Raw genomic sequence first — 27,090 nt, 5'->3', positions numbered from 1 at the left:
TATTGCGAGTTAGGCTACACTTACCTCAAAAATGCAATAAATAATGTTATATTCACCGAGGGTGCAGATAATATTGACAGATCACAATTTTCGTTATGGTTTAATTTTCAATGTTTTGGCAATATGATCACACCCAGGAATTGTAATATTTCCTTAATAGGAGGAAGTCGACTATCATTAAAAAACAAAAATACGTATAAGAACACACAAAACACACAAAAACGCAACAACAAAAACACACAAACGCAGAGAAACACACAAACACACACAAAAAACGCACAAGCACACAAAAACAATCCTCTTTAGCAGCGACATCAAGATCTAACATACATACTTAAATCACAAAAAAGTAAATCGACTTAACAGTTTGTTTTATGTTTACAGTTGTACATAAGATTTTTAATTCTCTCCTGGATGTTCTACTACCTGAGAGTATTCAGGATCACAATGCTGAGCTCACTGAGAACGACATACACGACGAATTACTGGGGATCAAATCTAGGATTCAGGGCGAGAAAACACTACTCGGAGTCACGATCAATGATACCGACCGCATATACCTACCAATGATACGAAAAGAGGCGCAAATGATTTACAAGATCCGCTCCTCCAAACGAGGGAGAGAGGCGGATCAGATACTTATGGTAAGTGTGAATTTTCTCCAATCCTAGGCTACAGTGCCCATTTTCTGAAAATTGTGTCGCGGTAAAATGTTTTTAAAACGGTAAAGGTTTGTTGTCAGTATTAGAGAGAGAGAGAGAGAGAGAGAGAGTTACAATGAGAGAGAGTTCTCATAAGTGGCTTATGCACTTTTACAGCTTAAAAGTGTGATACATTATACACTTTCATAACTTCCCTGCAAGGGAATAATAAATTTTAGTCTTCAACAGTTAGATAGTGTTATACTTGCACAGTATTTTATCTGTATTTTTACGCGCTTTCAGGCACAGTATTTTATTTGTATATTTACGCGCTTTAATTATTTGTATTTTTTGACGCGATTTCAGGCAGAAAAATGGCATCCAGTGATTCAGAACATCCTTGATGATCTTCAGAAATTAATACTTCAGAAGTATATTGTTGATGGTGAACGCCATGTGCTTCAAGGAAATGTTTTAGAATTGATAACAGAGAAGAGTCAATCTAGTGATTTTCTCAACAGAACAGAAAAGTATTACACATCAATCGCCAAAACGGAGAGGGCAACATCTGGTGACATTATACACCTAAGAGTGAGTAATCCATAACGAGACGGGGTATTGGGATCATATATTCACTTTATTTGGAAATATATTTCACCTTTCTTTTTATCATGTGATTACTATATGTAGTATTGAATTGACAACTTTTTATATCCATACCAAATAAAAACTTAAATTAATCCTCCCATGCAATTTAAGTCCAAAATCTAATATTTTTTACAGATAACTGTGTTCCATAAAAACCCATTTGTTTATGGCAAGGAAGCTGTTTCCATCACCACGGACGTGGCGTCATTTCAGGTCGATGACACTATCGACATAGACGTCAAGTTACCTAATAGAGGAACGCCTGTTTTTAAAGACTACATACCTCTGATTAATCCGAGACTTCCCGATAAATTTATTCATTTTACATTCGAGGTCAAAAATGACCAGGACGCCGCCATTGTGTACATAAAACCTCACAACATGGATCTCAGTGGCGCCAATTCCTCGATGACGCTGTACAAGTTGTACATTCGCTCTGATACCCATCCCACGTCTCTGATATTTGACTTTAAACATTCTGTTTCAGTCCTTGACAATACCAAACATGGCTTTAAAATCTTCATTCCTGCTGGTAGATGCAAGAAAGGCAATTGCTATATGGCACTGGAACCGGAAGAAGGTATATAATACACAAAATGATTACACATGAAACTGGAAGAAGGTATCTAATACACAAAATGAATGCACATGGAACCGGAAGAAGGTACGTATGTAGGTGACGGTATATATTGTTGTTCGGCAAGTATTGTCGTCGGCATCAATATGTGCCGAGACCACCTTTTCCCCATTTTAAGACGGTACATATTATCGTTTGCGACAATATGTACACGAAGAAAATATGTACCAACACAAACCCTTGAAAATGTAGGTACTGACTATCTCGAGTACGAAGGGACTTATGTTTAGAATTATTTATATATTTAAGGAAGAAAATATTTATGCATGTTTAATATCATGATGTCACCAATTCAAACTAGATACCTTCATGTTACGTGACAGCACGTTTGATCAAATTATAATGTGCAATAGGCAAACATAACAAATACATCGCGATAAACAATGCCTCCTTAATGTAGGGTAATATCACTGATATTCCGTGGAAGTCGGTGAAAAAAACATATTGCTTCCTTTTTTCGACATGAGTCTTCATTTGTCGAGAATTTTGGAAATTCAACGGAAAGTGTCCGTTAATTTCTCAGAAAGTGTTCGTTTCAGTGAAAAGCGTCCGTTGTGCCAACAGAATATTCTCTTTAGAGAAGTGGACAGGTATAGTGAATGTAGGCTCTGCTTGTCCACTTCTCTGAAGAGAACTGGAGTAGACCCCCCCCCCCCCACCGGAAAGATGGGCCTGGCATCATAGAATTTCCCCCTAGGAAGAATTAACCCGGGCCCAATTTTCCTCCTAGGAAAAACCGCCCCAGTATAGAATTTCCCCCTAAATGACAGTACGCTTTCCCCCCTTCTTACATTTTAGCTATATATCCGTTTCCAGTTCTATTACTATAATTCTCTTGCTTATCTAGACCCAGGAATTCTTCTTCTTATTTTAATTTTTTTATTTTTAGCAGGGTCTTGTGTATCACAATCATCATTTTATGTTGTTGGTTTTTTTTAAACAGGAAAGTATTCAAATCGTGTAATGGTATATCAAAATTCATTCATACATCTAATGTCTTTGCTGTTATCTACCAGTATCTAACATCTGAAATAGTGAAGTTGGGAAGAAGTTAATGTCTTCTTAATTTAAAATTTCGAATTTGAATAAACGGGAAAATTAAATTACTTTTACTTATACCGTGCATCTAATTTAGTTTTTAGATATTTTAATTGTATATCTTTTAGTCGACTTTTTATGAAAGCCCCTAATGATATTGACCATCGTTATTTAAAGTCTTTTGGGAAGCAAATTGTATTTCCTATATGCAATTCAAAGTTTTCAGCGTGTAAACCCAACTTCAACATCTCAAAAAATTCCTTTATTTTATGAATATCGTAATCTTAATGAGCGCATATCTATTTCATTAAACTATAACAATTTAACAGCACCTTATTTATTTCTTTTTGTAACTTTTTTTGGAGATACACTGTAACATGTACCTCTTTATACCAATAATAACACATTTAATTGATTATTATCTTCAATTGCAAGAGTTTGCTTCATTCTATATTTATTCAAAAGCTTCTACATGAGAAGAAAAAGATTCCGATCGATGAAATCCGGAAACAGGAGGGAGAAATTCTATACTAGGGCGGTTTTTCCGCCCAGGGGGAAATTCTATACTGACTTTGTACATAGGGGGAAATCATATGCTGGAGCGCTTTTCCCCCTATGGGGAAGATCTATCCCGGGCCTGTTTTTCCGGGGGTCTATGCTACAACACCGGATCACCACACTGTGGTTTTCTGATTCCGTAATAATTCCAATGTTATTTATTACAATTGATTTGATTAGATAAAATTAAAGCTGAACAAGAGTTTATACATCAATAAATCCGAAAACGCAATGTATTCGTACACGCCTGAAAACAAAAAGCATAGTGCGGGGAAACTATTCAAATTTTTGCAATTTTTAATAAAGTAAATGAATTGGAATTATAAGAATCAAACATTCTTTTCGAAGAATTTATCGATGTGTAAACTCCGCACATTTTACTCACAAACTTAACATAAAAGTGCTTTGCACTTTTATTCAGTTTGTGAGTAAAATGTCCGGAGTTTACACATCGATAAATTCTTCAAAAAGAATGTTTAATCCTATAGTATCCTCTGAAACTAATAACATCACAATGACGTCACAATGCATCAACGCAACGGGTTTGTTTTTTGGTGTGTTTGTGTGTGTGTGCGTGTGTGTGTGTGTATGTGTGGAAAATATTGACCACGTCACAAACAAAACTGCGTACACAAAATATAATTTCACTGTATATCTGTATTTTTTATAATTTGCATTGCATTTAGTATCTTATAAATGTGGATTTAAAATGCATAAGAGGGTATATGATAAATTTATCATTACTGCATTAACTTGATCTGAAGAGTTGGATCACGTCTCTCGTTGACAGGCGCAGATCGCGTTTCGTGTGATCTAATGATCCATGCCTGTCAACACGACCTGGTTCGACTCTTCGGATCAAGTTACTGTAGTAATAATGTAACGTGTAGCGGTCACCCAGCCAAGTGCTGATCACGCTCGCCGTTGCTTAACTTGCGTGATCAAGAGAGAGGCTCTACCACATCACTAGAAAAGCTAGCTCTCTAGCGAGGCAGTATAAGTTCCCTCTTATACTGTCCGCTACACTTCCCCCCACTCGGGGAAGCTTCGTCCCGAAGCTTAGCGTGAGTCCTCTCTGAGTGTTTGGCACCTGCTCAGTAACGGCACCCGCCGTTCCCGACGACAACCACCGTCGTCCCCGGACGAATCCACGTCCGTATCCAGAGCTCCGAAGAGACTCTACCTGAAGCAGGCCTCCCGCCAAACACCAGAATCACTACGCTGCCACCAATTTGTAACGTGTAGCGGTCACCCAGCCAAGTGCTGATCACGCTCGCCGTTGCTTAACTTGCGTGATCAAGAGAGAGGCTCTACCACATCACTAGAAAAGCTAGCTCTCTAGCGAGGCAGTATAAGTTCCCTCTTATACTGTCCGCTACAATAATATATATTTACCGGTATTATAATGAGGCTTGTCATACTTTAATTTACAATGATAAAATCGTGGATAATCTGATTCCCTATGGAAAAGCTTTGATTATTTGATTACTACTGTAAATAATAAAGGAATATTAACGAATATCCGGATAATTGGGTACGCAATAAAATGCCAGAGTATCGAAATCGCTGCTCGGTTACTCGGGTGCATATTTTTTCTAATATTTTAATGCTCAATTTTGGGGTCAAAATTCATTGAAATATTAACATGAAATATGAATGATGCATGTATAAACAGTAATTATTAAGAGTCACCTGCACAATGCATGGTCGTTATCGCCTGTGTTTATGCAGTAATTAGTAGGACCAATCATCTGGCAACCAACCTCCTTGTTTTCTTGATTTTAATGATTTGTTTTCACTGGACTTTCTTTAATCATTGAGAGTCCATGTAGTTAGTCAAACATTAAAAAATTGAAATTGATTCTATAGTAAAAACTTTGATACGAGAGAGAGAGAGAGAGAGAGAGAGAGAGAGAGAGAGAGAGAGAGAGAGAGAGTTCCATGCATGGTACTCGGAAAGTAAAAACAAAAGATTCATACACTTTAAGTTGTGGTTTATTAAAGCATTTAATACTTTTTATACTATCACATATATAAAATAAATGTGTTTTGTATTCAATTTCCACAATACAACATACAGCTATGAAAACAACGGGTTTTGAAACAGTCAAACATATAATCATTTAATGAGACTGACGAAAAAGCGACCACGACTTTCATTGAAGATTGGGATTGGAATCGAACAAGAATTTCAAATATTTATTCTCAGTAAACACGTCAGGGTCTAACCACAGCTAAATATTCTCTACAGAAAATACCCCACTTCCCCATCTGTCGGCGACAAAATATTCCAATGAACGACAGTACAATGATGGTAGGTGTATATTGTCGCCAACGATAACATGTTCCGCGATGCGAAAAATGTGTCGTGTCTCGGCACATAATGTCGTCGGCGACAATGTGTGCCGACTGGAAACAATAGGTATACTAAGGGCGTGTACACATCGTCGCCGACACCAATATGTACCTGATGACAATGTGTATCCTCACTTCACGGTATATACAAGTACAAACGCTAACCGCACCGTCACGGTATATACAATTACAAACGCTAACCGCACCGTCACGGTATATACAATTACAAACGCTAACCGCACCGCCACGGTATATACAAGTACAAACGCTAACCGCACCGCTTTATCTACAAACGAATACTTGCGTATAGATTTGACAGCTTAACTTCTGCATCGAGTGTCGGCTTGTGTCAAGGTATATACCAAATGAAAGGTGGATATAACGAACAGTGATCAATCTCATAACTCCTATAAAGGTGAAGATAACGAACAGTGATCAATCTCATAACTCCTATAAAGGTGAAGATAACGAACAGTGATCAATCTCATAACTCCTATAAAGGTGAAGATAACGGACAGTGATCAATCTCATAACTCCTATACAGGTGAAGATAACGAACAGTGATCAATCTCATAACTCCCATAAAGGTGAAGATAACGAACAGTGATCAATCTCATAGCTCCTCAGCGTCGGATATCCACGGCTGATCTCGTTTTCTATTCATCCTGATGAGTAGAAGACGAGATCAGCCGTGGGTATCCGACGATGATGGATATACCAGAGGTGGGTCTCCTTAAGAGCTCTCTGATTTCACTGCAGCATAAAACACATAAAATTACATTGAAATTTTATTTTCTTATCAAATAGATAATTGTGAAAAATAGTTTTACTAATTGCACGTAGACTTTGATGCCAAAGTCAGGAGCTTGGTTATTTCAATTCACTCTAGTTGATAAAGTCCTCTGATATTTATTTTCCTAATTCGTAGTTTACAATCATATTAAGGTACAACTGCGAGTGATAACATGTAAAAGGAAATCACAATGGACTGTTGCCCATTAATCAATTGAGATTTTAGTTCTAATCGACATCTTTGATAAGTTTTAAATATTGTGATTTTTAAAACTACAGATACCTAGCATCGATATTTGGGGGCGGGGTGTTGTTGGGGTGGATGGTAGCGTTGGTCCTTCAACCTTCAATATATGTGATCAAGATTCATACCATCAAGTTTACATTCTACTACTATCAAAAATAGTGAGTTGGCGGGGGGGGGGGGGGGGGGGGGGGGTCAGTCATCCAATATATCTTTATGTGCATATGAAAACAATGGATTCTACGTGCTAATTCAGTTCAATTCAATTTATTGGATCTCACCACCATTATGCAATGGTATACAGAGATATAAAGACAAAAAGCTGTTATACATACATTTAGTAAATAATACATGCGTGTAATAAAATATTTATCAAGTTAGAAAGAAAAAAACATGTTATCATTAATGTGAAGTATGGGCATTCTAGGTAGGTGAGCATGATCTAATACTCGGTGTTAAATTTACTACTACTGGTATTGAATTTCAGTGTCAACCACTGAAGGCGCCACGAGTAGGAGGAAAAGATCCACAACGACACATAACGGCACGGTGGTGGAAATCCTGCCGGGTCAGGCTAATTTCAGCATGGCCATATTCACAGCAGCCTGTCGATCATGGAACATGTCTGACAATTCCTGGGACACTCAAAAATGTCAAGTAAGACTATAATATGGATATACATGTATCTATTATGTACGTATGTGCAGTACATATGTATACTAGTATATGGACTATAAGTTTACATTTCCAATCTTTGTGCCTTTGATATCTAATATAAATTCTAATGGTAGTCATTTCGTCCTGAATCCGTCGCAGATGTATTTTCAATAATACACATTTGAATCTTCATAGATATAGTAGGTTTATTTCAACGACTAGGAATTCTGACGGGAACGGAAGTAGAATGTAAACAAAATAACAGATTTCATTTTTAAGAATATATAAGTATATGAACTGCAACGCTTCACGGCGGCACATGTTAACGCTTCATGAAAGAATGGCGGCGTGAAGTATCCCAGTTCATATCATCGTATGTTTTCAGAAATGATTTTTTAAAGTATGTAAACCGGTCGCGATAGCTCTTTGGTGGATCGTTTGCTTCGAACCCGGGATGTTGCTAGTTTTAGTCCCACCCACATCACGTCAAACCTAAGACGTAAACAAAAGCGGCAGGCGTTGGCACGTTAAAGAACCCTTACTGGCAAAGGCCGTAACCGCTTAGCATAGATACTTCACCTACAATGGTGACCTCTTAATATAAGTCAAAAATTCTCAACGGGACGTAAAACAAACAAACAAACAAACAACCGATAAAGAGAGGGCAAACACTGACCCCTGGACATACTAGAGGTAGGATCAGGTGCCTAGGAAGAGTAAGCATTCCCTGTGTTTATAACGACCATAGAATTTGCGAAATGCTGAGATTAAACGAGACTGTTCAAACCCCTGTAACATTAACTTGTTTGTCAGTACCCTGTCTCGATTTAAGAATTGATCATACGCAAAATAAGCTCTTGTGTATGGAATCTGTTGAGAGACATATACACCATATGCAAGTGATAATGGAATTATAAAGTTGAGCTGTCTTTTTGCCGTTAATATACATGTTCAATAAAATATTTAAGTACAAAACAGATGTGAAAGACTCCTTGGCTTGGTCTCTTTTATTTCGAATTCACTGGGACATATCGAATCGACATATGAATGAAAGGGATTATTGTTAATAGATAAAACGTTGTCGATATATATCCAAATATATTTGAAATCTTACTTTCGCGTTTAAATAGCGTAGTGTTATATTATAACGGTATCACTGGTTTTTGTTGTTGACTATTTACTAGATTCTTCCAATGAGTGATATGCAAGAGACAGTGTGCCGCTGTGTTGGAAATGTCTTTTCGTCCACCTTTCACATTCCTGCAAACACCATCAATTTCTTGAATGTCTGGGACAAATTTGACGTGAAGAACGCCTCTGTCTATGCCTCAGTCGTAGCTATCCTTGTTCTGTATGTGGTGTTGGTATTTATCCTGAGACGGGCAGACAGAAAGGATGCAGAAAAGGTAAGGTCTGGAAATGTAGTTATGAAATAATTATGTATCATTTCTTAACTTTGTAGAACCTTCAGAAAATGTTATGTTAAAACAGAATGGCACAGTGTAAATTTAAGGTTTAGCAAAGAACAATTCCCCATGTCAGAAGTAATCGAATTATTAAACAAGGATGTGCTAATTGTTTGTAGTGGTCAATACGTTTTCTTGTAGAGTGGTCAATATATCTTCTTTGTAGTGGGCAATAATTTTTCTTTGAAGTGGGCGATATGTTTTCTTGTTTAATGGTCAAAATATTTTCTTTGTAGTGAGCAATGCTTTTTCCAGTAGAATGGTCAATTTATTTTCTTGTTTAGTGGTCAGTATATTTTCTTTGCAGTGGGCAATACGTTTTCTTTGTGACCATGACCACGAGGACAGCTATTTTTACGCGATGACCGTGCACACAGGTTTCTGTATTGACGGGGGAACACACTCCAATGTCAATTTTATTCTCGGGGGAAATCTCTGCTGTTCAAACGTCCGAATTCTAAGTGACGGGATCAAGAAGGTACGTTGGTATATTACACCATCCTGTTTTCCAAGTCTTTAACACTTACACGGGTAGCCTTTTGGTGGGTATTCAACAATTCCTCTTTGTTCTGTAGGGTTTTGATGTCGCTAGTGTCAACAGATTCGTATTCGGAACGAACGAACCCCTAGGAGAACTGAATTATCTACGAATCTGGCACGATAATTCAGGGAAGGATTGGTATCTTTGTAGGATAGAAATAGATGATATCCTGTCAAACAAAAGGTCAGCCGTGCAGTAGGAAACTTGGTCGTACAAATAAGATTACTATTCAGATGTAAATACTTTGCAGCTTAGTGTTTCATTCGCAGAATCGTAAAAACTTGATATTAATTATTATGACAGCAAAAATGGTACATTTCACAGAATTTTATATCATGTAAAACTAGAAGTGTGTCCAAGCAGAGTTGATGAAAAGTCTTCGAAAATCTTGTATCAGATAGATATTGTAGAGCTTATATTCACTGCATAGGGAAATACTGTTTCTGTATATTTTATCTCTATTCGTCTCATAGATATGTCTTCGTGTGCGACAATTGGTTATCTGTTGAGAAAGAAGATGGAGCTTTGGAAAGGGTCCTTGTAGTTTCAGATAAAAAAGACCTGATGTCATTCAAATCAATTTTTCCCCATCATTCCAAAATGAACTTTCTCGAGGAGCACCTGTGGATGTCTCTGTTATATCGGCCTATGAAAAGCAATTTTACACGGGTTCAGAGATTGTCGTGTCTGCTTGCCCTGCTTTTTCTGACAATGATAACCAACGCAATGTTCTTTCGCTCCTCCGACGAGACCTCAGATGTGCAGCAAGTTCAAGTGGGAACTTTTAAATTTTCCTACAGCTTGTTGTATGTATCATTGGTGGGAATTCTTATAACTACACCACCAGTTTTAGTCATGACCATTCTATTTAAAAAGAGAAAATGTGCATCGAAAAGTTCGTGTGAGAAGCAAACTGAGACAAAGAAATTTCCTGAGAAATACGAGCATAGTACTGATGATGTCTTGAACGATGTGTTCGTGAAGAAAGAATTTTTGTTTCCGTATTGGACAGTGTATATCGCCTGGGCGTTGATTGTCCTGTCTGTTTCTGCATCCGGATTCTTTCTTGTCCTATACAGCATGGAATGGGGGACGTCCAAATCAGAGGAGTGGTTATACTCCTTTTATCTTTCCTTTTTTGAGTCGGTCATTTTCATTGATCCCATTAAGGTAAGTTTGTTTGATTGTGTATTTAAAGTCCTATTGGAGATTTTGTCACACGTGTAGAGACATCGCCAGCATTAGGTGAAGTTGCACGATTGTTTAACTAATGCATGACGCTAACGGCCGCAGCAAGGAAGTTTAAGTATCGTGTAACGCCTACCATAACGAGAACCTCCGTTCTTAAGGTCATATTCAAAAGATCCTGTGACCTTCACCTTTAATGCTGCGTTCTAGGCTAATGAATAGCTACTACCCATGTTAAACGTTTTAGTTTTGACACGACGTTGAGATCGAGAATTTTTAAAACTTGTTACTAAGCGACCGCCTTATTCGCAAGGTTTCAACGACCGGTAGAAGTATTTGGAATATTAACACACACATATATATATATATACCTGCACACACACACACACACACACACACACACACACACACACACACACACATATATATATATATATATATATATATATATATATACATGTATATATATAGCAACGCATTACATTACCTTATATATAGCAACGCATTACATTACCTTATATATAGCAACGCATTATATTACCTTATATATAGCAAAGCATTACATTACCTTGGTAATGTTCTGATCATTTCTAGCAATGTTTTTGTCGGAGAAATCATTATAATTATATCCCTAGTCAACTTCTCATATTTATGTGGCAATATTCCATTCTCACCCGCATACGGTGTTTATGTCCCTCAACTGATTCGATACGCAAGAGCGTGTTTTTCGTATGATCAGTTTTTGAATCGAGGTAGGTACTGAAAAGAAGTTGATGTTACAGGGATTTCAACAGTCTCGTTTGAAGTAAACATTTCGTACATTACATGGTCGATATAACAATCTAGTATATAATTGAAATGATATAACCTATCATTGGGTAAAATGCTCTCTTATGTGTTTCATACCAATTGTTAGGTCGTTCTTTACACACTAATTTTGACTACGGATTACTCCGTTTACCTGATCAAGATATAGGACTCACGGCGGATGTGACCGGATGACAGGGGTTGCTTACTCCTCCTACGCTCTGTTATAGCCATTGGTCCGTGTTTGCCCAAGTCTTTATTTTGTATTCCTTATAGGAGTTTTATAGGATTTATCACTGTCCATTAATTTCATCTTTTCATAAAACTCCACCTCATGCTAATCCTGTTTGTAGGTGTGTTAATATTATACACCTATTTACTGGCTATGAGGACTATAGCAAGTAAACTTGCTATTGTCCGAATAGTCAGTAAATAGATGTTTTATTACACCGAAGTCGACTTTACTTGTGTCAGACATACCAAAGTGAAGTAAACTAATATTCGGCATTAGCCTAGATGGAATCGACGGAGGTGATCCGAGTGGTAAACTAATTAGAGCTATCAGACTTTGACGTCACAGAAAAGAAAACGCGGGCAAATATAGCATCCAGTAAATACTATAGTAGTTCAATGTGTTTACTCATTAAAATCTAATGAGGAATCTATGCTCATGCATATAAAGGAATGGCAGTGTCCAAAATAGAAAACAACAATTAAATAGTTAATGAACAACAAAAATAACCACAAGTTTGTGTGTGTATATATATATATATATATATATATATATATATATATATATATATATACTGTACAGGTCAATGTAACTGTCTAGTACGGTGAATGCCGGGGCCATGGCTGGAGGATTTGGATGGATGATTTGAACACCTCCAACGATGGTGAAATCACAACTGATTGTAGTTTCGAGACTATTTCCCCAATCGGAATTCCTCGAATGTCTCGCGCACTCGACATATAATGACACATTCGAGGAGTTCCGATTGATATTTCCCTATAAAGTGAGATAGTTTTCATAGATAAGCTTACGTTCTTTTTCTACGAAAGATGATACATCAATGTTGTTATTTTCAATTTTGCTACTTTCTATCCAGACTCCTAGAACCTTTTAGAATAAATGATCATATTTCCAAGTGAGTTGACACGGTGGCGAGCATTGTTGTTGCCATAACTTTCCTGCGGTTTGTGAATGAGAACAGTTGCGGGTATACTACCCTCTATAGATACTTTGTGGCATTTGATGTTTGCTGTAACTGAATGCTTTTGTTGAATTCTTCCTCGTAAGTCACAAAAAACATTTTGAAAAACATGAACTGCTTAAAATAATGCTACCCTTACAAAAACTGTCGATTACGAATACCATCGATCACCAATGTGAAGGAATGAAAGCTTTATAGTAAGTATAAAAGGAGTAGCATACTGTAAGCAGTTATACGTGTTTTGTAGTAGACTTTTATGTGATAAATGTGAATTATTCTTGAATGATATATAAATTGTCATTCTTATAATGCTAAGCAGGTGTGTATTTTACGATCATTAATTATGTTCTGTTTACTAACTCAAACCTGGGTATTCTGTACTGTAACAGGCTGTTTTGTTAGCCCTCCTGTTGATATTATGTACTGTATCAGGCTGTTTTGTTAGCTCTCCTGTTGATATTCTGTACTGTAACAGGCTGTTTTGGTGGCCCTCCTGTTTGCCACACTACTGAAGAAATTGTCTGTTGAAAAGCAACCCAGTGTAAACCTCCAACAGTTACAGAAACTATCATTTCAACATCACAACACAGATCAGGACAAGTTTAGAGGTAAGAAACAGCTCATTGTAAAACTCTAAATAGAACAGAGCCAGTCAAATCAACATCACAACACGTGTCAGAACTGCTACAGAACCAATTAACATCACAACACGTGTCAGAACTGCTACAGAACCAATTAACATCACAACACGTGTCAGAACTGCTACAGAACCAATTAACATCACAACACGTGTCAGAACTGCTACAGAACCAATTAACATCACAACACGTGTCAGAACTGCTACAGAACCAATTAACATCACAACACGTGTCAGAACTGCTACAGAACCAATTAACATCACAACACGTGTCAGAACTGCTACAGAACCAATTAACATCACAACACGTGTCAGAACTGCTACAGAACCAATTAACATCACAACTCGGATCAAGAAGGGTTTGATATCAAAACATTCTGTGGTGTCAGTGTATTATAATAGAAATATTCCTACTGGGCATGGAATGTTTGATGATGTGTATACAATTGGTGAACAGCAGATTCAAGCGACATCTTTATCAGTCATTTGCTACTTCTGTAGTTAAGAATCGATTTTACACGGGGCAGGACTGCCCTGTACATATCTCCCTGATCCGGGATCCTGTGTGAACCTTAATCAGTATGTCATTCTGTATCTTTACTAGTATTGATGAACGAATTAATCAAGAAGGACCCGCCCACAGAGGAAAACATACAATACATGAGACGGAAGTGGAGGGAGCAGAACGAGGCGAAGCTGGCCTTCCGTCGAACAGTAACCTTCCTTCTCTTCATGCTGGTCATATTCACCATCAGCTTCCATGAGAGAGACACACGCGCGTTTGCCCTGAAGTCCAATGTTGAGAATTATGTTCTTGCGGATGGTTACGGACAGTTTGGATTTGTTGCTGTAAGAATTTTTTTCATTATGTTGAGAATTATGTTCTTGTTGATGGTTACGGACAGTTTGGATTTGTTGCTGTAAGAATTTTTTTCGTTATGTTGAGCATTATGTTCTTGTTGGTGGTTACGGACAGTTTGGATTTGTTGCTGTAAGAATTTTTTTCATTATGTTGAGCATTATGTTCTTGTTGGTGGTTACGGACAGTTTGGATTTGTTGCTGTAAGAATTTTTTTCATTATGTTGAGAATTATGTTCTTGTTGGTGGTTACGGACAGTTTGGATTTGATGCTGTAAGAAATTGTTTCATCATGTATTATTTTCATATGTACTTTTCACATGTACCTCTTGCATTATTCGCAATCAGATATTTTCTTTCTGAATAACAAGGTCGACATATTCGTAACTTTATTTTAGATTAATGAGACAAAATATTTCTTCGACTGGATGAAAAAGACCCTTATTTCGGCTTTATATCCGGAAACAACCTATAATAGCGGAGATCTTGGAGTAAGGGAGCGACGGTGGTTTGGTGATCAAACCAGTATCAGGGTTGGGCCTCCAAGGATTCGTCAAGTTCGCATGAAGAGGAGTACGTTTCAATAGAATTAGCTTTTCTCTATATGCCATCAATAGTATCGAAATAATTTTCCATCTTGTTTGATTTGCATTGTATATTTTTCTTATATTGTACCGTAAATCAACTTTTGATTGCGTGCGAGAATTTACAAACTTTTGCTCGATCTTAAATATTTGCTGCCGAGAACCATCAGAATAATGCTTGTTTGTATTCTACGTTTCTCTCCAATGCGAATTATAGTAGTCGAGGATCCGAACAGATTCCTCACTGCTGGTTCGTTACGAATAATTGTCTTGAAGACAAGGTTTCCCTAACATTGTATGCATCTTAATTTGCTGAATATTTCTGAATTGTATAATTTCCATTTGTATTCTGTACTAGTATTTTGTAAAATTTGCATTGTGTAAATGTGTATGTTCTCTCATTTACAATTGTATGTTTTCTTTTGACAGAGCCTTGCATGTACAATATGTTAACATACCCTTATACGTGTATCCCTGGGTACAGCGAACGAGAAGAAGATACTGAATATTACTGCCTTGGCTGGAAGACATATATTAACGAAACCCAATGCGACATGGGGACATACAGACAGACACACTATACTGCCGATTCTTGGCACTACACCCACGCAGAGGAAATCTGGGGGGTGTCAAGGACAGGTGAACTTCGTACCTACAGTGGAGGGGGATACATAATCAAAATGGGAAACGAAAAGAAAAATGCACTTGATTTAGTTGAGGAAATGTTAACTTTAAGCTGGATTGATCGAAGAACGAGGGCTGTCTTTGTCGAGTTTACAATTTTTAATCCGAATGTAAATCTGTTTGTTTATGCACTTTTTCTGCTGGAAATTCCTGAATCAGGAGGTGTGTTAACATGGACAGATATACAGGCATTCCGTGCGTTTATGTCAGTTGGTCAATTTGGAACAATAATCATTCTGTGCTACATTTTCTTCAGTGTGTATTTTATTGTCGTCTCTGTTCAGCTCGGCATCAAAATGTATTCATCAGGGATTCGCTCCTTTTTCCATCAGCCCTGGAATGTTGTAGATATTTTGTGTACTATACTAGGCTACCTAGCTGTGGTTCTCTATATAGTCCGCTACATTTATGCCAAATTGGCTTCAGAAATGTTTTACGACGATCAGCTGACAGGAACCAACAGGTTCATCAATTTCAGTCACATTGTCATTTGGGATAGTGTCTTCATCGCTGTATTTGGTTGTTTACTGTTTGTTAGTGTCATAAAAGCATTCAGAATTTTGGGATATAACAAACGTTTCACACAAATCATGTCAGTCCTCGTTGATGCCTGGAATGATATCATCGGTTTTATCATCGTTTTTTCGCTTGTATTCTTCGCTTTCGTTGCGTTTGGTTATCTTCTGTTTGGGTCCAAACTGGAAGATTATCGCAGCTTTCTCAGAACGTGTGGAAGTTTAACCAACAGTTTTATCGGGAAGAATAAACTAGATAAACTAGTGAGAGCGTCTCCCAACGCCGCCCAGTTCTTCTACTTTTCCTACATTGGCTGTGTGATTATGACCTTGATGACGATATTTATTGCCATTCTCAACAAAAGTATATCTCTTGTAAAATCCCAGACAACGTCTTCTCCAGCGGTATTTGGAATATCAGACTTCCTCCAACAGCTAGGAAACAAAGCACGCAGCATGTTCGGGTTTTCAAAACGGATGTCATCACAAAACTTAGAGACACGTAAGATTCCTTCAAGTATGCCATTATGATTGGTTGATTGTATATTGTTTTATGTCCCTTTAGAGAATTTCTCACTTATATGGAAACGTCACCACTCTCGATGAAGGGCTGAAAATTTTAGGCCTATGCTCGGCGCTTGAGCAGGGAGTGATCTTTATCGTGCCAAACCTGCTGCGACACGGGCCTCGGTTTTTGCGGTCTCATCCGAAGGACCGCCCCATTTAATCGCCTCCTACGACAAGTAAGGAGTACTGAGGACCTATTCTAACCCGGATCCCCACGGGATTACTATTATAATACAAACACTGTGAACGTAGAGATTTAGGCCTGGGTGTGATCGGTCGACAGGGGATGCTTACTCCTCCTAGGCACCTGATCCCACTTCTGGTCTATCCAAGGGTCCGTGTTTACCCAACTCTCTATTTTGTATTTCTTTTAGGAGTTATGAGATGGATCACTGTTCATTATCTTCACCTTTCATTTGTCAAATTTGCATAATAAACCTTACTAATAGGGAACGAACACTGTAATCTGCAGTAATTACTTGTAAAACAATTTAACGGCAATATTGGATTTTCTACAAGCAAAATTGCTTTTTATTGAGTTTAGTCGTGATATGAAATCGAGTAAATTACACGTTTACCTGTGATTTCACCTACTTAACAATGCGCGGAATTCACAATCAAATACCAAACATCAGCTTTCAAATTCAAATCATGGTAAAAACAGTACGGAAAACAAACATTCAAATTCATTCAACTATGAAATCATATCTTACAATTTTTGCTAGAAGAGGTTAATAGTGACAAAAGTGAAACTTGATCTGTATCTACTCATTGGGTAACAATATATCAAATTTCAGATTTTTAAGTTAAACCATTATGGAAAAAGGTTCGGTACAATGTCTCTTATGTAAAACTTATACGGTACCAATTTTGATGCACCAGATGCGCATTTCGACAAATAATGTCTCTTCAGTGATGCTCAACCGAAATGTTTGAAATTCGAAATAACTATGAAGTTTTAGAGCTAAATATAGCCAAAAAACAGCGTGCCAAAAAAGTGGAGCCAAATTCGTCCAAGGATAAGAGCTATGCATGCGGGAGATAATCCTTAATTTTGAAATGAATTTCTAAATTTTATAACAGCAATTAAATATACATCCGTATTTTCAAGCTAGTAACAAAGTACTTAGCTACTTAGCTACATAAAAGTCACTCAACTGTGACGAAATTTAAACCAATTTTGTAAACATACAGAAGTAAACCAAATACTAAAATTTAGCTTCCTTAATCAAAGCATGAGGTACAGACAGACAGACAGACAGACAAAGACCGACAGACCCTTCTGTTTCACTGGGGACTAATAAGTGGCAGGATAGGACAGAGAATGCATGCTTGCCTCTTACACAGAAATATTGGTATTGTACGGGTTACCATGCATGAGAAAAAAGTGGGTGTGTATCTGACTAAAATGAGCTTGTGTATTCTGTTGTAGATAGGAAGATGTATGCCCAGTCATCAGAAGGCTTTATGACAACAAACGTCGTGCGTTTGATGAGAAGCATACTGGACAACAACGAATATCCCGACACCCAGAAGCAGGTGCACCCTTCCTGTATATTATGTATACATGATACAGCTACATTATGATACTGTATATAATGTATACATCATCCAGCTACACTATGATACTGTATATAATATATACATCATCCAGCTACACTATGATACTGTATATAATGTATACATCATCCAGCTACACTATGTTACTGTATATAACATATACATCATCCAGCTACATTATGTTACTGTATATAATGTATACATCATCCAGATACACTATGTTACTGTATATAATGTATACATCATCCAGCTACATTATGTTACTGTATATAATGTATACATCATCCAGCTACACTATGATACTGTATATAATGTATACATCATCCAGCTACACTATGATACTGTATATAATGTATACATCATCCAGCTACACTATGTTACTGTATATTATGTATACATGATACAGCTACATTATGATACTGTATATAATGTATACATCATCCAGCTACACTATGATACTGTATATAATGTATACATCATCCAGCTACACTATGATACTGTATATAATGTATACATCATCCAGCTACACTATGATACTGTATGTAATGTATACATCATCCATCTACACTATATTACTGTGTATAACATATACATCATCCATCTACACTGTGTTACTGTATATAATGTATACATCATCCAGCTACACTATGTTACTGTATATAATATATACATCATCCAGCTACATTATGTTACTGTATATAATGTATACATCATCCAGCTACACTATGATACTGTATGTAATGTATACATCATCCATCTACACTATATTACTGTGTATAACATATACATCATCCATCTACACTATGTTACTGTATATAACATATACAACATCCAGCTACATTATGATACTGTATATAATGTATACATCATCCAGCTACACTATGTTACTGTATATAACATATACATCATACAGCTACACTATGATACTGTATATAATATATACATCATCCAGCTACACTATGTTACTGTATATAACATATACATCATACAGCTACACTATGTTACTGTATATAATGTATACATCATACAGCTACACTATGTTACTGTGTATAACATATACATCATACAGCTACACTATGTTACTGTATATAACATATACATCATACAGCTACACTATGTTACTGTATATAATATATACATCATCCAGCTACATTATGATACTGTATGTAATGTATACATCATCCATCTACACTATGTTACTGTATATAACATATACATCATACAGCTACACTATGTTACTGTGTATAATGTATACATCATCCATCTACACTGTGTTACTGTATATAATGTATACATCATCCAGCTACACTATGATACTGTATATAATGTATACATCATCCATCTACACTATATTACTGTGTATAACATATACATCATCCATCTACACTGTGTTACTGTATATAATGTATACATCATCCAGCTACACTATGATACTGTATATAATGTATACATCATCCAGCTACACTATGATACTGTATATAATGTATACATCATCCAGCTACACTGTGTTACTGTATATAATGTATACATCATCCAGCTACACTATGTTACTGTATATAATGTATACATCATCCAGCTACACTATGATACTGTATATAATGTATACATCATCCATCTACACTATATTACTGTGTATAACATATACTTCATCCATCTACACTGTGTTACTGTATATAATGTATACATCATCCAGCTACACTATGATACTGTATATAATGTATACATCATCCAGCTACACTATGATACTGTATATAATGTATACATCATCCAGCTACACTATGATACTGTATATAATATATACATCATCCAGCTACACTATGATACTGTATATAATGTATACATCATCCAGCTACACTATGATACTGTATGTAATATATACATCATCCAGCTACATTATGATACTGTATGTAATGTATACATCATCCATCTACATTATGTTACTGTATATAATATATACATCATCCAGCTACATTATGTTACTGTATATAATGTATACATCATACAGCTACACTATGTTACTGTGTATAATGTATACAACATCCAGCTACACTATGTTACTGTATATAACGTATACAACATCCAGCTACACTATGTTACTGTATATAATGTATACATCATCCAGCTACATTATGTTACTGTATATAATGTATACATCATCCAGCTACACTATGTTACTGTATATAATGTATACAACATCCAGCTACATTATGTTACTGTATATAATATATACATCATCCAGCTACACTATGATACTGTATATAATATATACATCATCCAGCTACATTATGTTACTGTATATAATGTATACATCATTCAGCTACACTATGTTACTCTATATAATGTATACATCATCCAGCTACACTATGATACTGTATATAATGTATACATCATCCAGCTACACTATGTTACTGTATATAATATATACATCATCCAGCTACACTATGTTACTCTATATAATGTATACATCATCCAGCTACACTATGATACTGTATATAATATATACATCATTCAGCTACATTATGATACTGTATATAATATATACATCATCCAGCTACATTATGATACTGTATGTAATGTATACATCATCCATCTACACTATGATACTGTATATAATGTATACATCATCCAGCTACACTATGATACTGTATATAATATATACATCATTCAGCTACACTATGATACTGTATATAATGTATACATCATCCAGCTACATTATGTTACTGTATATAATATATACATCATCCAGCTACATTATGTTACTGTATATAATATATACATCATCCAGCTACACTGTGTTACTGTATATAATATATACATCATCCAGCTACACTGTGTTACTGTATATAATATATACATCATCCAGCTACACTATGATACTGTATATAATGTATACATCATCCAGCTACACTATGATACTGTATATAATGTATACATCATCCAGCTACATTATGTTACTGTATATAATATATACATCATCCAGCTACACTATGATACTGTATATAATGTATACATCATCCAGCTACACTGTGTTACTGTATATAATATATACATCATCCAGCTACACTATGTTACTGTATATAATGTATACATCATCCAGCTACACTATGTTACTATGTATAATGTATACATCATCCAGCTACACTATGTTACTGTATATAATGTATACATCATCCAGCTACACTGTGTTACTGTATATAATATATACATCATCCAGCTACACTGTGTTACTGTATATAATGTATACATCATCCAGCTACACTATGTTACTGTATATAATGTATACATCATCCAGCTACATTATGATACTGTATATAATATATACATCATCCAGCTACATTATGATACTGTATGTAATGTATACATCATCCAGCTACATTATGTTACTGTATATAATATATACATCATCCAGCTACACTATGTTACTGTATATAATGTATACATCATCCAGCTACACTATGTTACTGTATATAATGTATACATCATCCAGCTACACTATGTTACTGTATATAATGTATACATCATCCAGCTACACTATGTTACTGTATATAATGTATACATCATTCAGCTACACTATGTTACTGTATATAATGTATACATCATCCAGCTACATTATGATACTGTATGTAATGTATACATCATCCAGCTACATTATGTTACTGTATATAATATATACATCATCCAGCTACACTGTGTTCCATGATTACTTGAAATTAGACTGAGTATGTAGCAAGCTTCGAGGGGTGGGGGTGAATTACATTGTGAAATAATGCATTATACATACAATTGCTTTAAATATTTGGGCATTAAGGTCATATGCAACGTTTCTTGATAATGCTAAGCATTTTTAACTTCACCTTAACAACTACTCTTGATATTCTTTTGAAATTTGATATAAAAAGGGGGGGGGGGGATAAGTTTCATGGCTTCTTTACCCCCAGGGTCTTAGGGACGGGACAAAAACTGCCAAAAATTGACCAATTTTCAAACAATATTCTTTATCTATAAAGAAAAACTAAATGCATAGTCATGTATATGTAAATTTCCTGATCCCCGGAGTAGAGGTTCTGAATCCAATGTGGAGCCAATTTTGGTATATATAGTGTTAATTTGAGAAACATTTAAATAGTATCTCCTTTAACACTATTAATACTACATTCAAATGAAATGGATATTCAGAAGGAACGGGTACCCCTTTACCAAAATTGCACGATCGCATAGGTAGGGGTTTTAGAACCAGGGTGGGGCCAAAATCGTTATAGTGAGTAAATCACTAACATTTGAAAGACTTCTTTCAATTTGCTGATTTTATATAAAAACTAAATGAAACAGAAAGAAACGAACCAAAATTGTGAATTTTGCAACCTCAGGGTTCTGACTCTAGGGCAGGTCCAAAGTAGTCATATAGTGTTTGTATAAAATATATCACAATATGTAAATCTGTTCATCAGTAATGGCACTTTCGGGGGACATAGGCATTCCATCATAGATTTGGTAGCCTTTGGGGTTAGTGATACTTTTAACTAATACTAGCTTGACCTATAAAGTATTTCAGCCGCTTGTATAAAATTCCTTGTAAATTCCTATTTTCTATGTGTCAGCCGCTTGTATGAAATTACATGTAAATTCCTATTTTCTATGTGTCAGCCGCTTGTATAAAATTACATGTAGTAAATTCCTATTTTCTATATGTCAGACGCTTGTATAAAATTACATGTAAATTCCTATTTTCTATGTGTCAGCCGCTTGTATAAAATTACATGTAAATTCCTATTTTCTATGTGTCAGACGCTTGTATAAAATTACATGTAAATTCATATTTTCTATGTGTTAGCAACTATGTGCTAAACAAATATTCTTGGATATTGATTTCTCAGCTGCTTATTGAGAAAGATTCCACCCGTTTGATATTGTTTTGAATTTACAACTTTGATGTACTTGTATATAAACGTTATTTTGTTTCATCTAGCATCCACAGGCACCTTCAAATGATATTGATGACGTGGATATTATCTTTGACAACAGAAAGCTTACGAAAACTAGGACACGTGTAAAAAAGGATCTCCTCTATAACGTATTAGGCGTTAGAGGACACGAGGTAGGACTGCATGTGGTTCCTATAAAAATCAAAGTACTGAAAGTATTAATGTATTATAGAGCTATAAGCATGTGAACTCTAACTTTTACATGAAGTATGGTTTTAATGGTAACATTAAAACGATATATGGAAAGGTGAGTATAACGAACAGTGATTAATCTCGTAACTCCTATTAAGATTACAAAATTAAGAGTAGGATAAACACAGACCTCTGGATATACCAAAGGTGGGATCATGTGCCTAGGAGGAGTAAGCATCCCATGTCGACCGGTAATTTTTATTATAGCATATCTAGATATGTATTCCATGAAATAGATACTATGAAATGATCTTGTAAGTTTAATCTAATTAGCACATTTCACAAGTGAATGAGCTGGATTTGAATTTTTAATAATGGTTCGCTGCTGCTAATGACACAACCAGTTTGCTTTAGGAACACAGTCTTTCCCGATACACATGTTGTCTGTGATTCTCAACGCATCATTTCAGATATCAGTAAAGTTTACTTGGAGAAAAGTTTGTTAATTTGAAATAGCAAATATCTAAATTTTAAACATACACAGAGGGTGTTTGTGAACTTAAAATGCTTCACAATTCACGACCCCGTATTTTGACGAGGTCGATGTTACTTAAGGCGGGAAAGGATGTGCGATTGCTGTCTGCGGTATAAAAGGAGTGTAATGGTTGTGACCTATTTAGTATCATTTCAAGGAGTCAAAGGCCAAAGACTATCTGATGACGTTTTGGGAGTAGTACAGGGCCGTAAATTACATGGAGGCGGAGGAGGCAGCTGCCTCCTCCAACTTTTGAGCCAAAAAAAATTAAAATTTAAAGTTCATTAGAATTTATGTTGTTTCCAATAACTAAGAACATGATACCTCCCTTAAAAAGCATTCCAAATCTTTCTTTTAGAATGAGTTAGTCAAGTAACATCTTAGAAGGCCCTAGAATCAAGGATTTTGCACGAAACGTGTTCAGTGTGCACAAAATGTGCCCCCAGACCCCCCCCCCCCCCGCCTAATTTCCTGCCTCCTCCAAATTGAAGGTAATTTACGGCCCTGGAGTAGTACATCTATGAAAGGAATGTCCTCTGTCAGCAATTATTATGATGACAGCTTTTGTAAACAACGAATCAGAAATGTACTTTTTTGTTTCCGGATTTAAATAAAACAATATTTATTCTTTTGTTTCCGGAGTTAAATAGAACAATATTTATTCTTTTGTTTCCGGAATTAAATAGAATAGTATTTATTCTTTTGTATTCGGAGTTAAATAGAACAGTATATATTTATTCTTTTGTTTCAGGAGTTAAATAAAACAGTATTTATTCTTTTGTTTCAGGAGTTAAATAGAACAGTATATATTCTTTTGTTTCAGGAGTTAAATAAAACAGTATTTATTCTTTTGTTTCCGGAATTAAATAGAATAGTGTTTATTCTTTTGTATTCGGAGTTAAATAGAACAGTATATATTTATTCTTTTGTTTCAGGAGTTAAATAGAACAGTATATATTCTTTTGTTTCCGGAGTTAAATAGAACAGTATTTATTCTTTTGTTTCAGGAGTTAAATAGAACAGTATATATTCTTTTGTTTCAGGAGTTAAATAGAACAGTATTTATTCTTTTGTTTCCGGAATTAAATAGAAAAGTATTTATTCTTTTGTATTCGGAGTTAAATAGAACAGTATATATTTATTCTTTTGTTTCAGGAGTTAAATAAAACAGTATTTATTCTTTTGTTTCAGGAGTTAAATAGAACAGTATATATTCTTTTGTTTCCGGAGTTAAATAGAACAGTATTTATTCTTTTGTTTCAGGAGTTAAATAGAACAGTATTTATTCTTTTGTTTCAGGAGTTAAAGAGAACAGTATTTATTCTTTTGATTCAGGAGTTAAATAAAACAGTATTTATTCAATTAAAGATGACAATCACATGGATTATGATCTGAGTTCTTGTGTTTATAGATTTCAGAAAATGGTTTTGATGATATTCTGACCAAAAAAACGCTGGGGACCGCTCCAGTTCGGAAGCGAATAATACAAAACATGTTTGGTATACAGGGATGCGAGGTAATCGGATTTCATCGCACGTTTGTCTTTGTTCATAGGTTTTTCGTTGTTGGTGGGTTTTTTTTTTTTTTTTTTGGTGAAGATTCATTATAGGTTTGAACGTAATTTGGTCCCTCTAAATAGTTTTCATGAAAGAAAAGAAAGAAGAAAAGTTTATTTTGATGAAGGATGCATGTACACCTTTCTTTAAAAAATTTAAAATTGTTGTTAATCCTATGATATAACGTCTAAAGTAGTCCCCACGAATCAAAAAGTGCACTTTTCATATGATTTTCCTTTTCGACTGAAATATTCTAGTATTTCCGTGGAATAAAATTCATAACATTGCCACATATGTGAATCTTTTAAAGAATAGTCATTAGTAGACTATTTCTCGCTTAATTTTTATAAATCTTGTTCTTTTATTAATCAAACGCAAAGATATACTTATATTGCGCTATTTGTGGTATAAAAAAAAAAGACAATAGACGGTTATATGCTTTATTTTTTGACGTCTTATAACAAGAAATGGTGCAAGAATAGCTGTAAATAAGCTTTGTCGCATAAGTATAGTTGTTTTTGTTTTAAATAACAGTAAAATTTCTTTGATTTCACTGAAATTTTCACATTTTTCAGGGGCCAGAAAGTAAAATTCTGAATGCTCAAACAAATTTTGAATTACCGTAACAATATGACATATTTGTAAGTATTTGTCATTGTTTTAGGCTCCGGGCAAGACGTTTCATCACTTCGACGATATTCTCTCAATGAAAGTGAAGAACGAACGAAAAACTCTGGTACAGAAGAGGATAATCCATGACGTGATAGGCATTCCCAACGTCACTCTCACGGACACGACAGTAGATAAATGACTGCATTTTTAAATCGCTGACAACTGTTGTGTTGCGACGATTGCTATCATGAAGTGCATGATAATACATTGTTTCCGAAAAATACCTGACTATTTATATTTACCAAAAGTTCGAACTGAATACCGTATTTATAAGTAAAATTTTTAGCAAGGATTTGATTTTGGCTTTGATAGACCCAGTGCTGAGATCACTAAAATTGAATATCGCTTACAATTTATTCCATATCAGAGGTAATAGCTACATGTATGTTTGTTGGAATTATAAAGTCGCTCTCGCTAAATACATAGACCCCTAATTTATGGACAAATCGCTAAATTTGCGGGCCGCTAAAATATCACTTACACGGCAATATCAAGTCTTGTATGGTATATTCCACAATATTGCCCGAGTCTGTCAGAAGCTGTGGTTCTATTACATCTTTTAAATCAGCATATTTGCAGCATTGCAACTCAAACAAGTGATATATAGATATGTATGTTTATTTTTTCCCAGTGATATCGTGTGCATATTTTATGTATACATGTATATGTTGTATATTATATTATCTATTTTTCTATTCTCTCATTTCTCTGTCTGTGAATATGTTTTATACAGGACCACAATGTAAACTAGTCATTTGATACTAATTGTACTATCCTGTCTAAATAAAGAAATTATTACTGTTATCCATCTATAGAGTTTGAGTTATTAAATCATTTCATTAAAAAGATGATCAACGACATGTGTCAATTTTCACTGCAAATAATTGTAAATAAAAAAAACTTATCGACACGTTCCTTGATGTTATTTGTGCAGTGAGGGGCTAAAGCGACAACAAAAGACCCTACAATAAAAAAAATAAAGATATTCTTTTTATTTCATTGGATGAAAAAGGTGAAGATA

General features: G+C 35.4%; 1 protein-coding gene across 1 annotated transcript; it reads left to right on the top strand.

Annotated features, from left to right (window-relative positions):
- Positions 1–1,430: 1,430 nt before the first annotated feature.
- On the top strand, positions 1,431–26,979 carry LOC125652545 (polycystic kidney disease protein 1-like 2). The gene is made up of 14 exons (XM_048881849.2): positions 1,431–1,869; positions 7,401–7,570; positions 8,755–8,976; positions 9,344–9,514; positions 9,612–9,760; positions 10,051–10,747; positions 13,262–13,394; positions 14,028–14,272; positions 14,681–14,855; positions 15,296–16,567; positions 18,065–18,171; positions 23,159–23,287; positions 25,253–25,357; positions 26,062–26,979. Exons 1-14 carry the CDS (start codon positions 1,671–1,673, stop codon positions 26,206–26,208), a joined length of 3,921 nt encoding a protein of 1,306 aa, XP_048737806.2. The 5' UTR covers positions 1,431–1,670; the 3' UTR covers positions 26,209–26,979.
- Positions 26,980–27,090: the final 111 nt, after the last annotated feature.

Source organism: Ostrea edulis, chromosome 5 (genome assembly GCF_947568905.1).
Source record: "Ostrea edulis chromosome 5, xbOstEdul1.1, whole genome shotgun sequence".
Taxonomy (NCBI): domain Eukaryota; kingdom Metazoa; phylum Mollusca; class Bivalvia; order Ostreida; family Ostreidae; genus Ostrea; species Ostrea edulis.
This window is presented reverse-complemented; position numbering and strand designations above follow the sequence as displayed.

Bases quoted from the DNA above. Each gene is read 5' to 3' on its own strand.
- LOC125652545 (XM_048881849.2), top strand. From the start codon at position 1,671: ATGGATCTCAGTGGCGCCAATTCCTCGATGACGCTGTACAAGTTGTAC. The intron at 10,748-13,261 runs GTAAGTTTGTTT...GTACTGTAACAG, and splicing joins TTTTCATTGATCCCATTAAG to GCTGTTTTGGTGGCCCTCCT. The intron at 25,358-26,061 runs GTAATCGGATTT...TCATTGTTTTAG, and splicing joins TTGGTATACAGGGATGCGAG to GCTCCGGGCAAGACGTTTCA.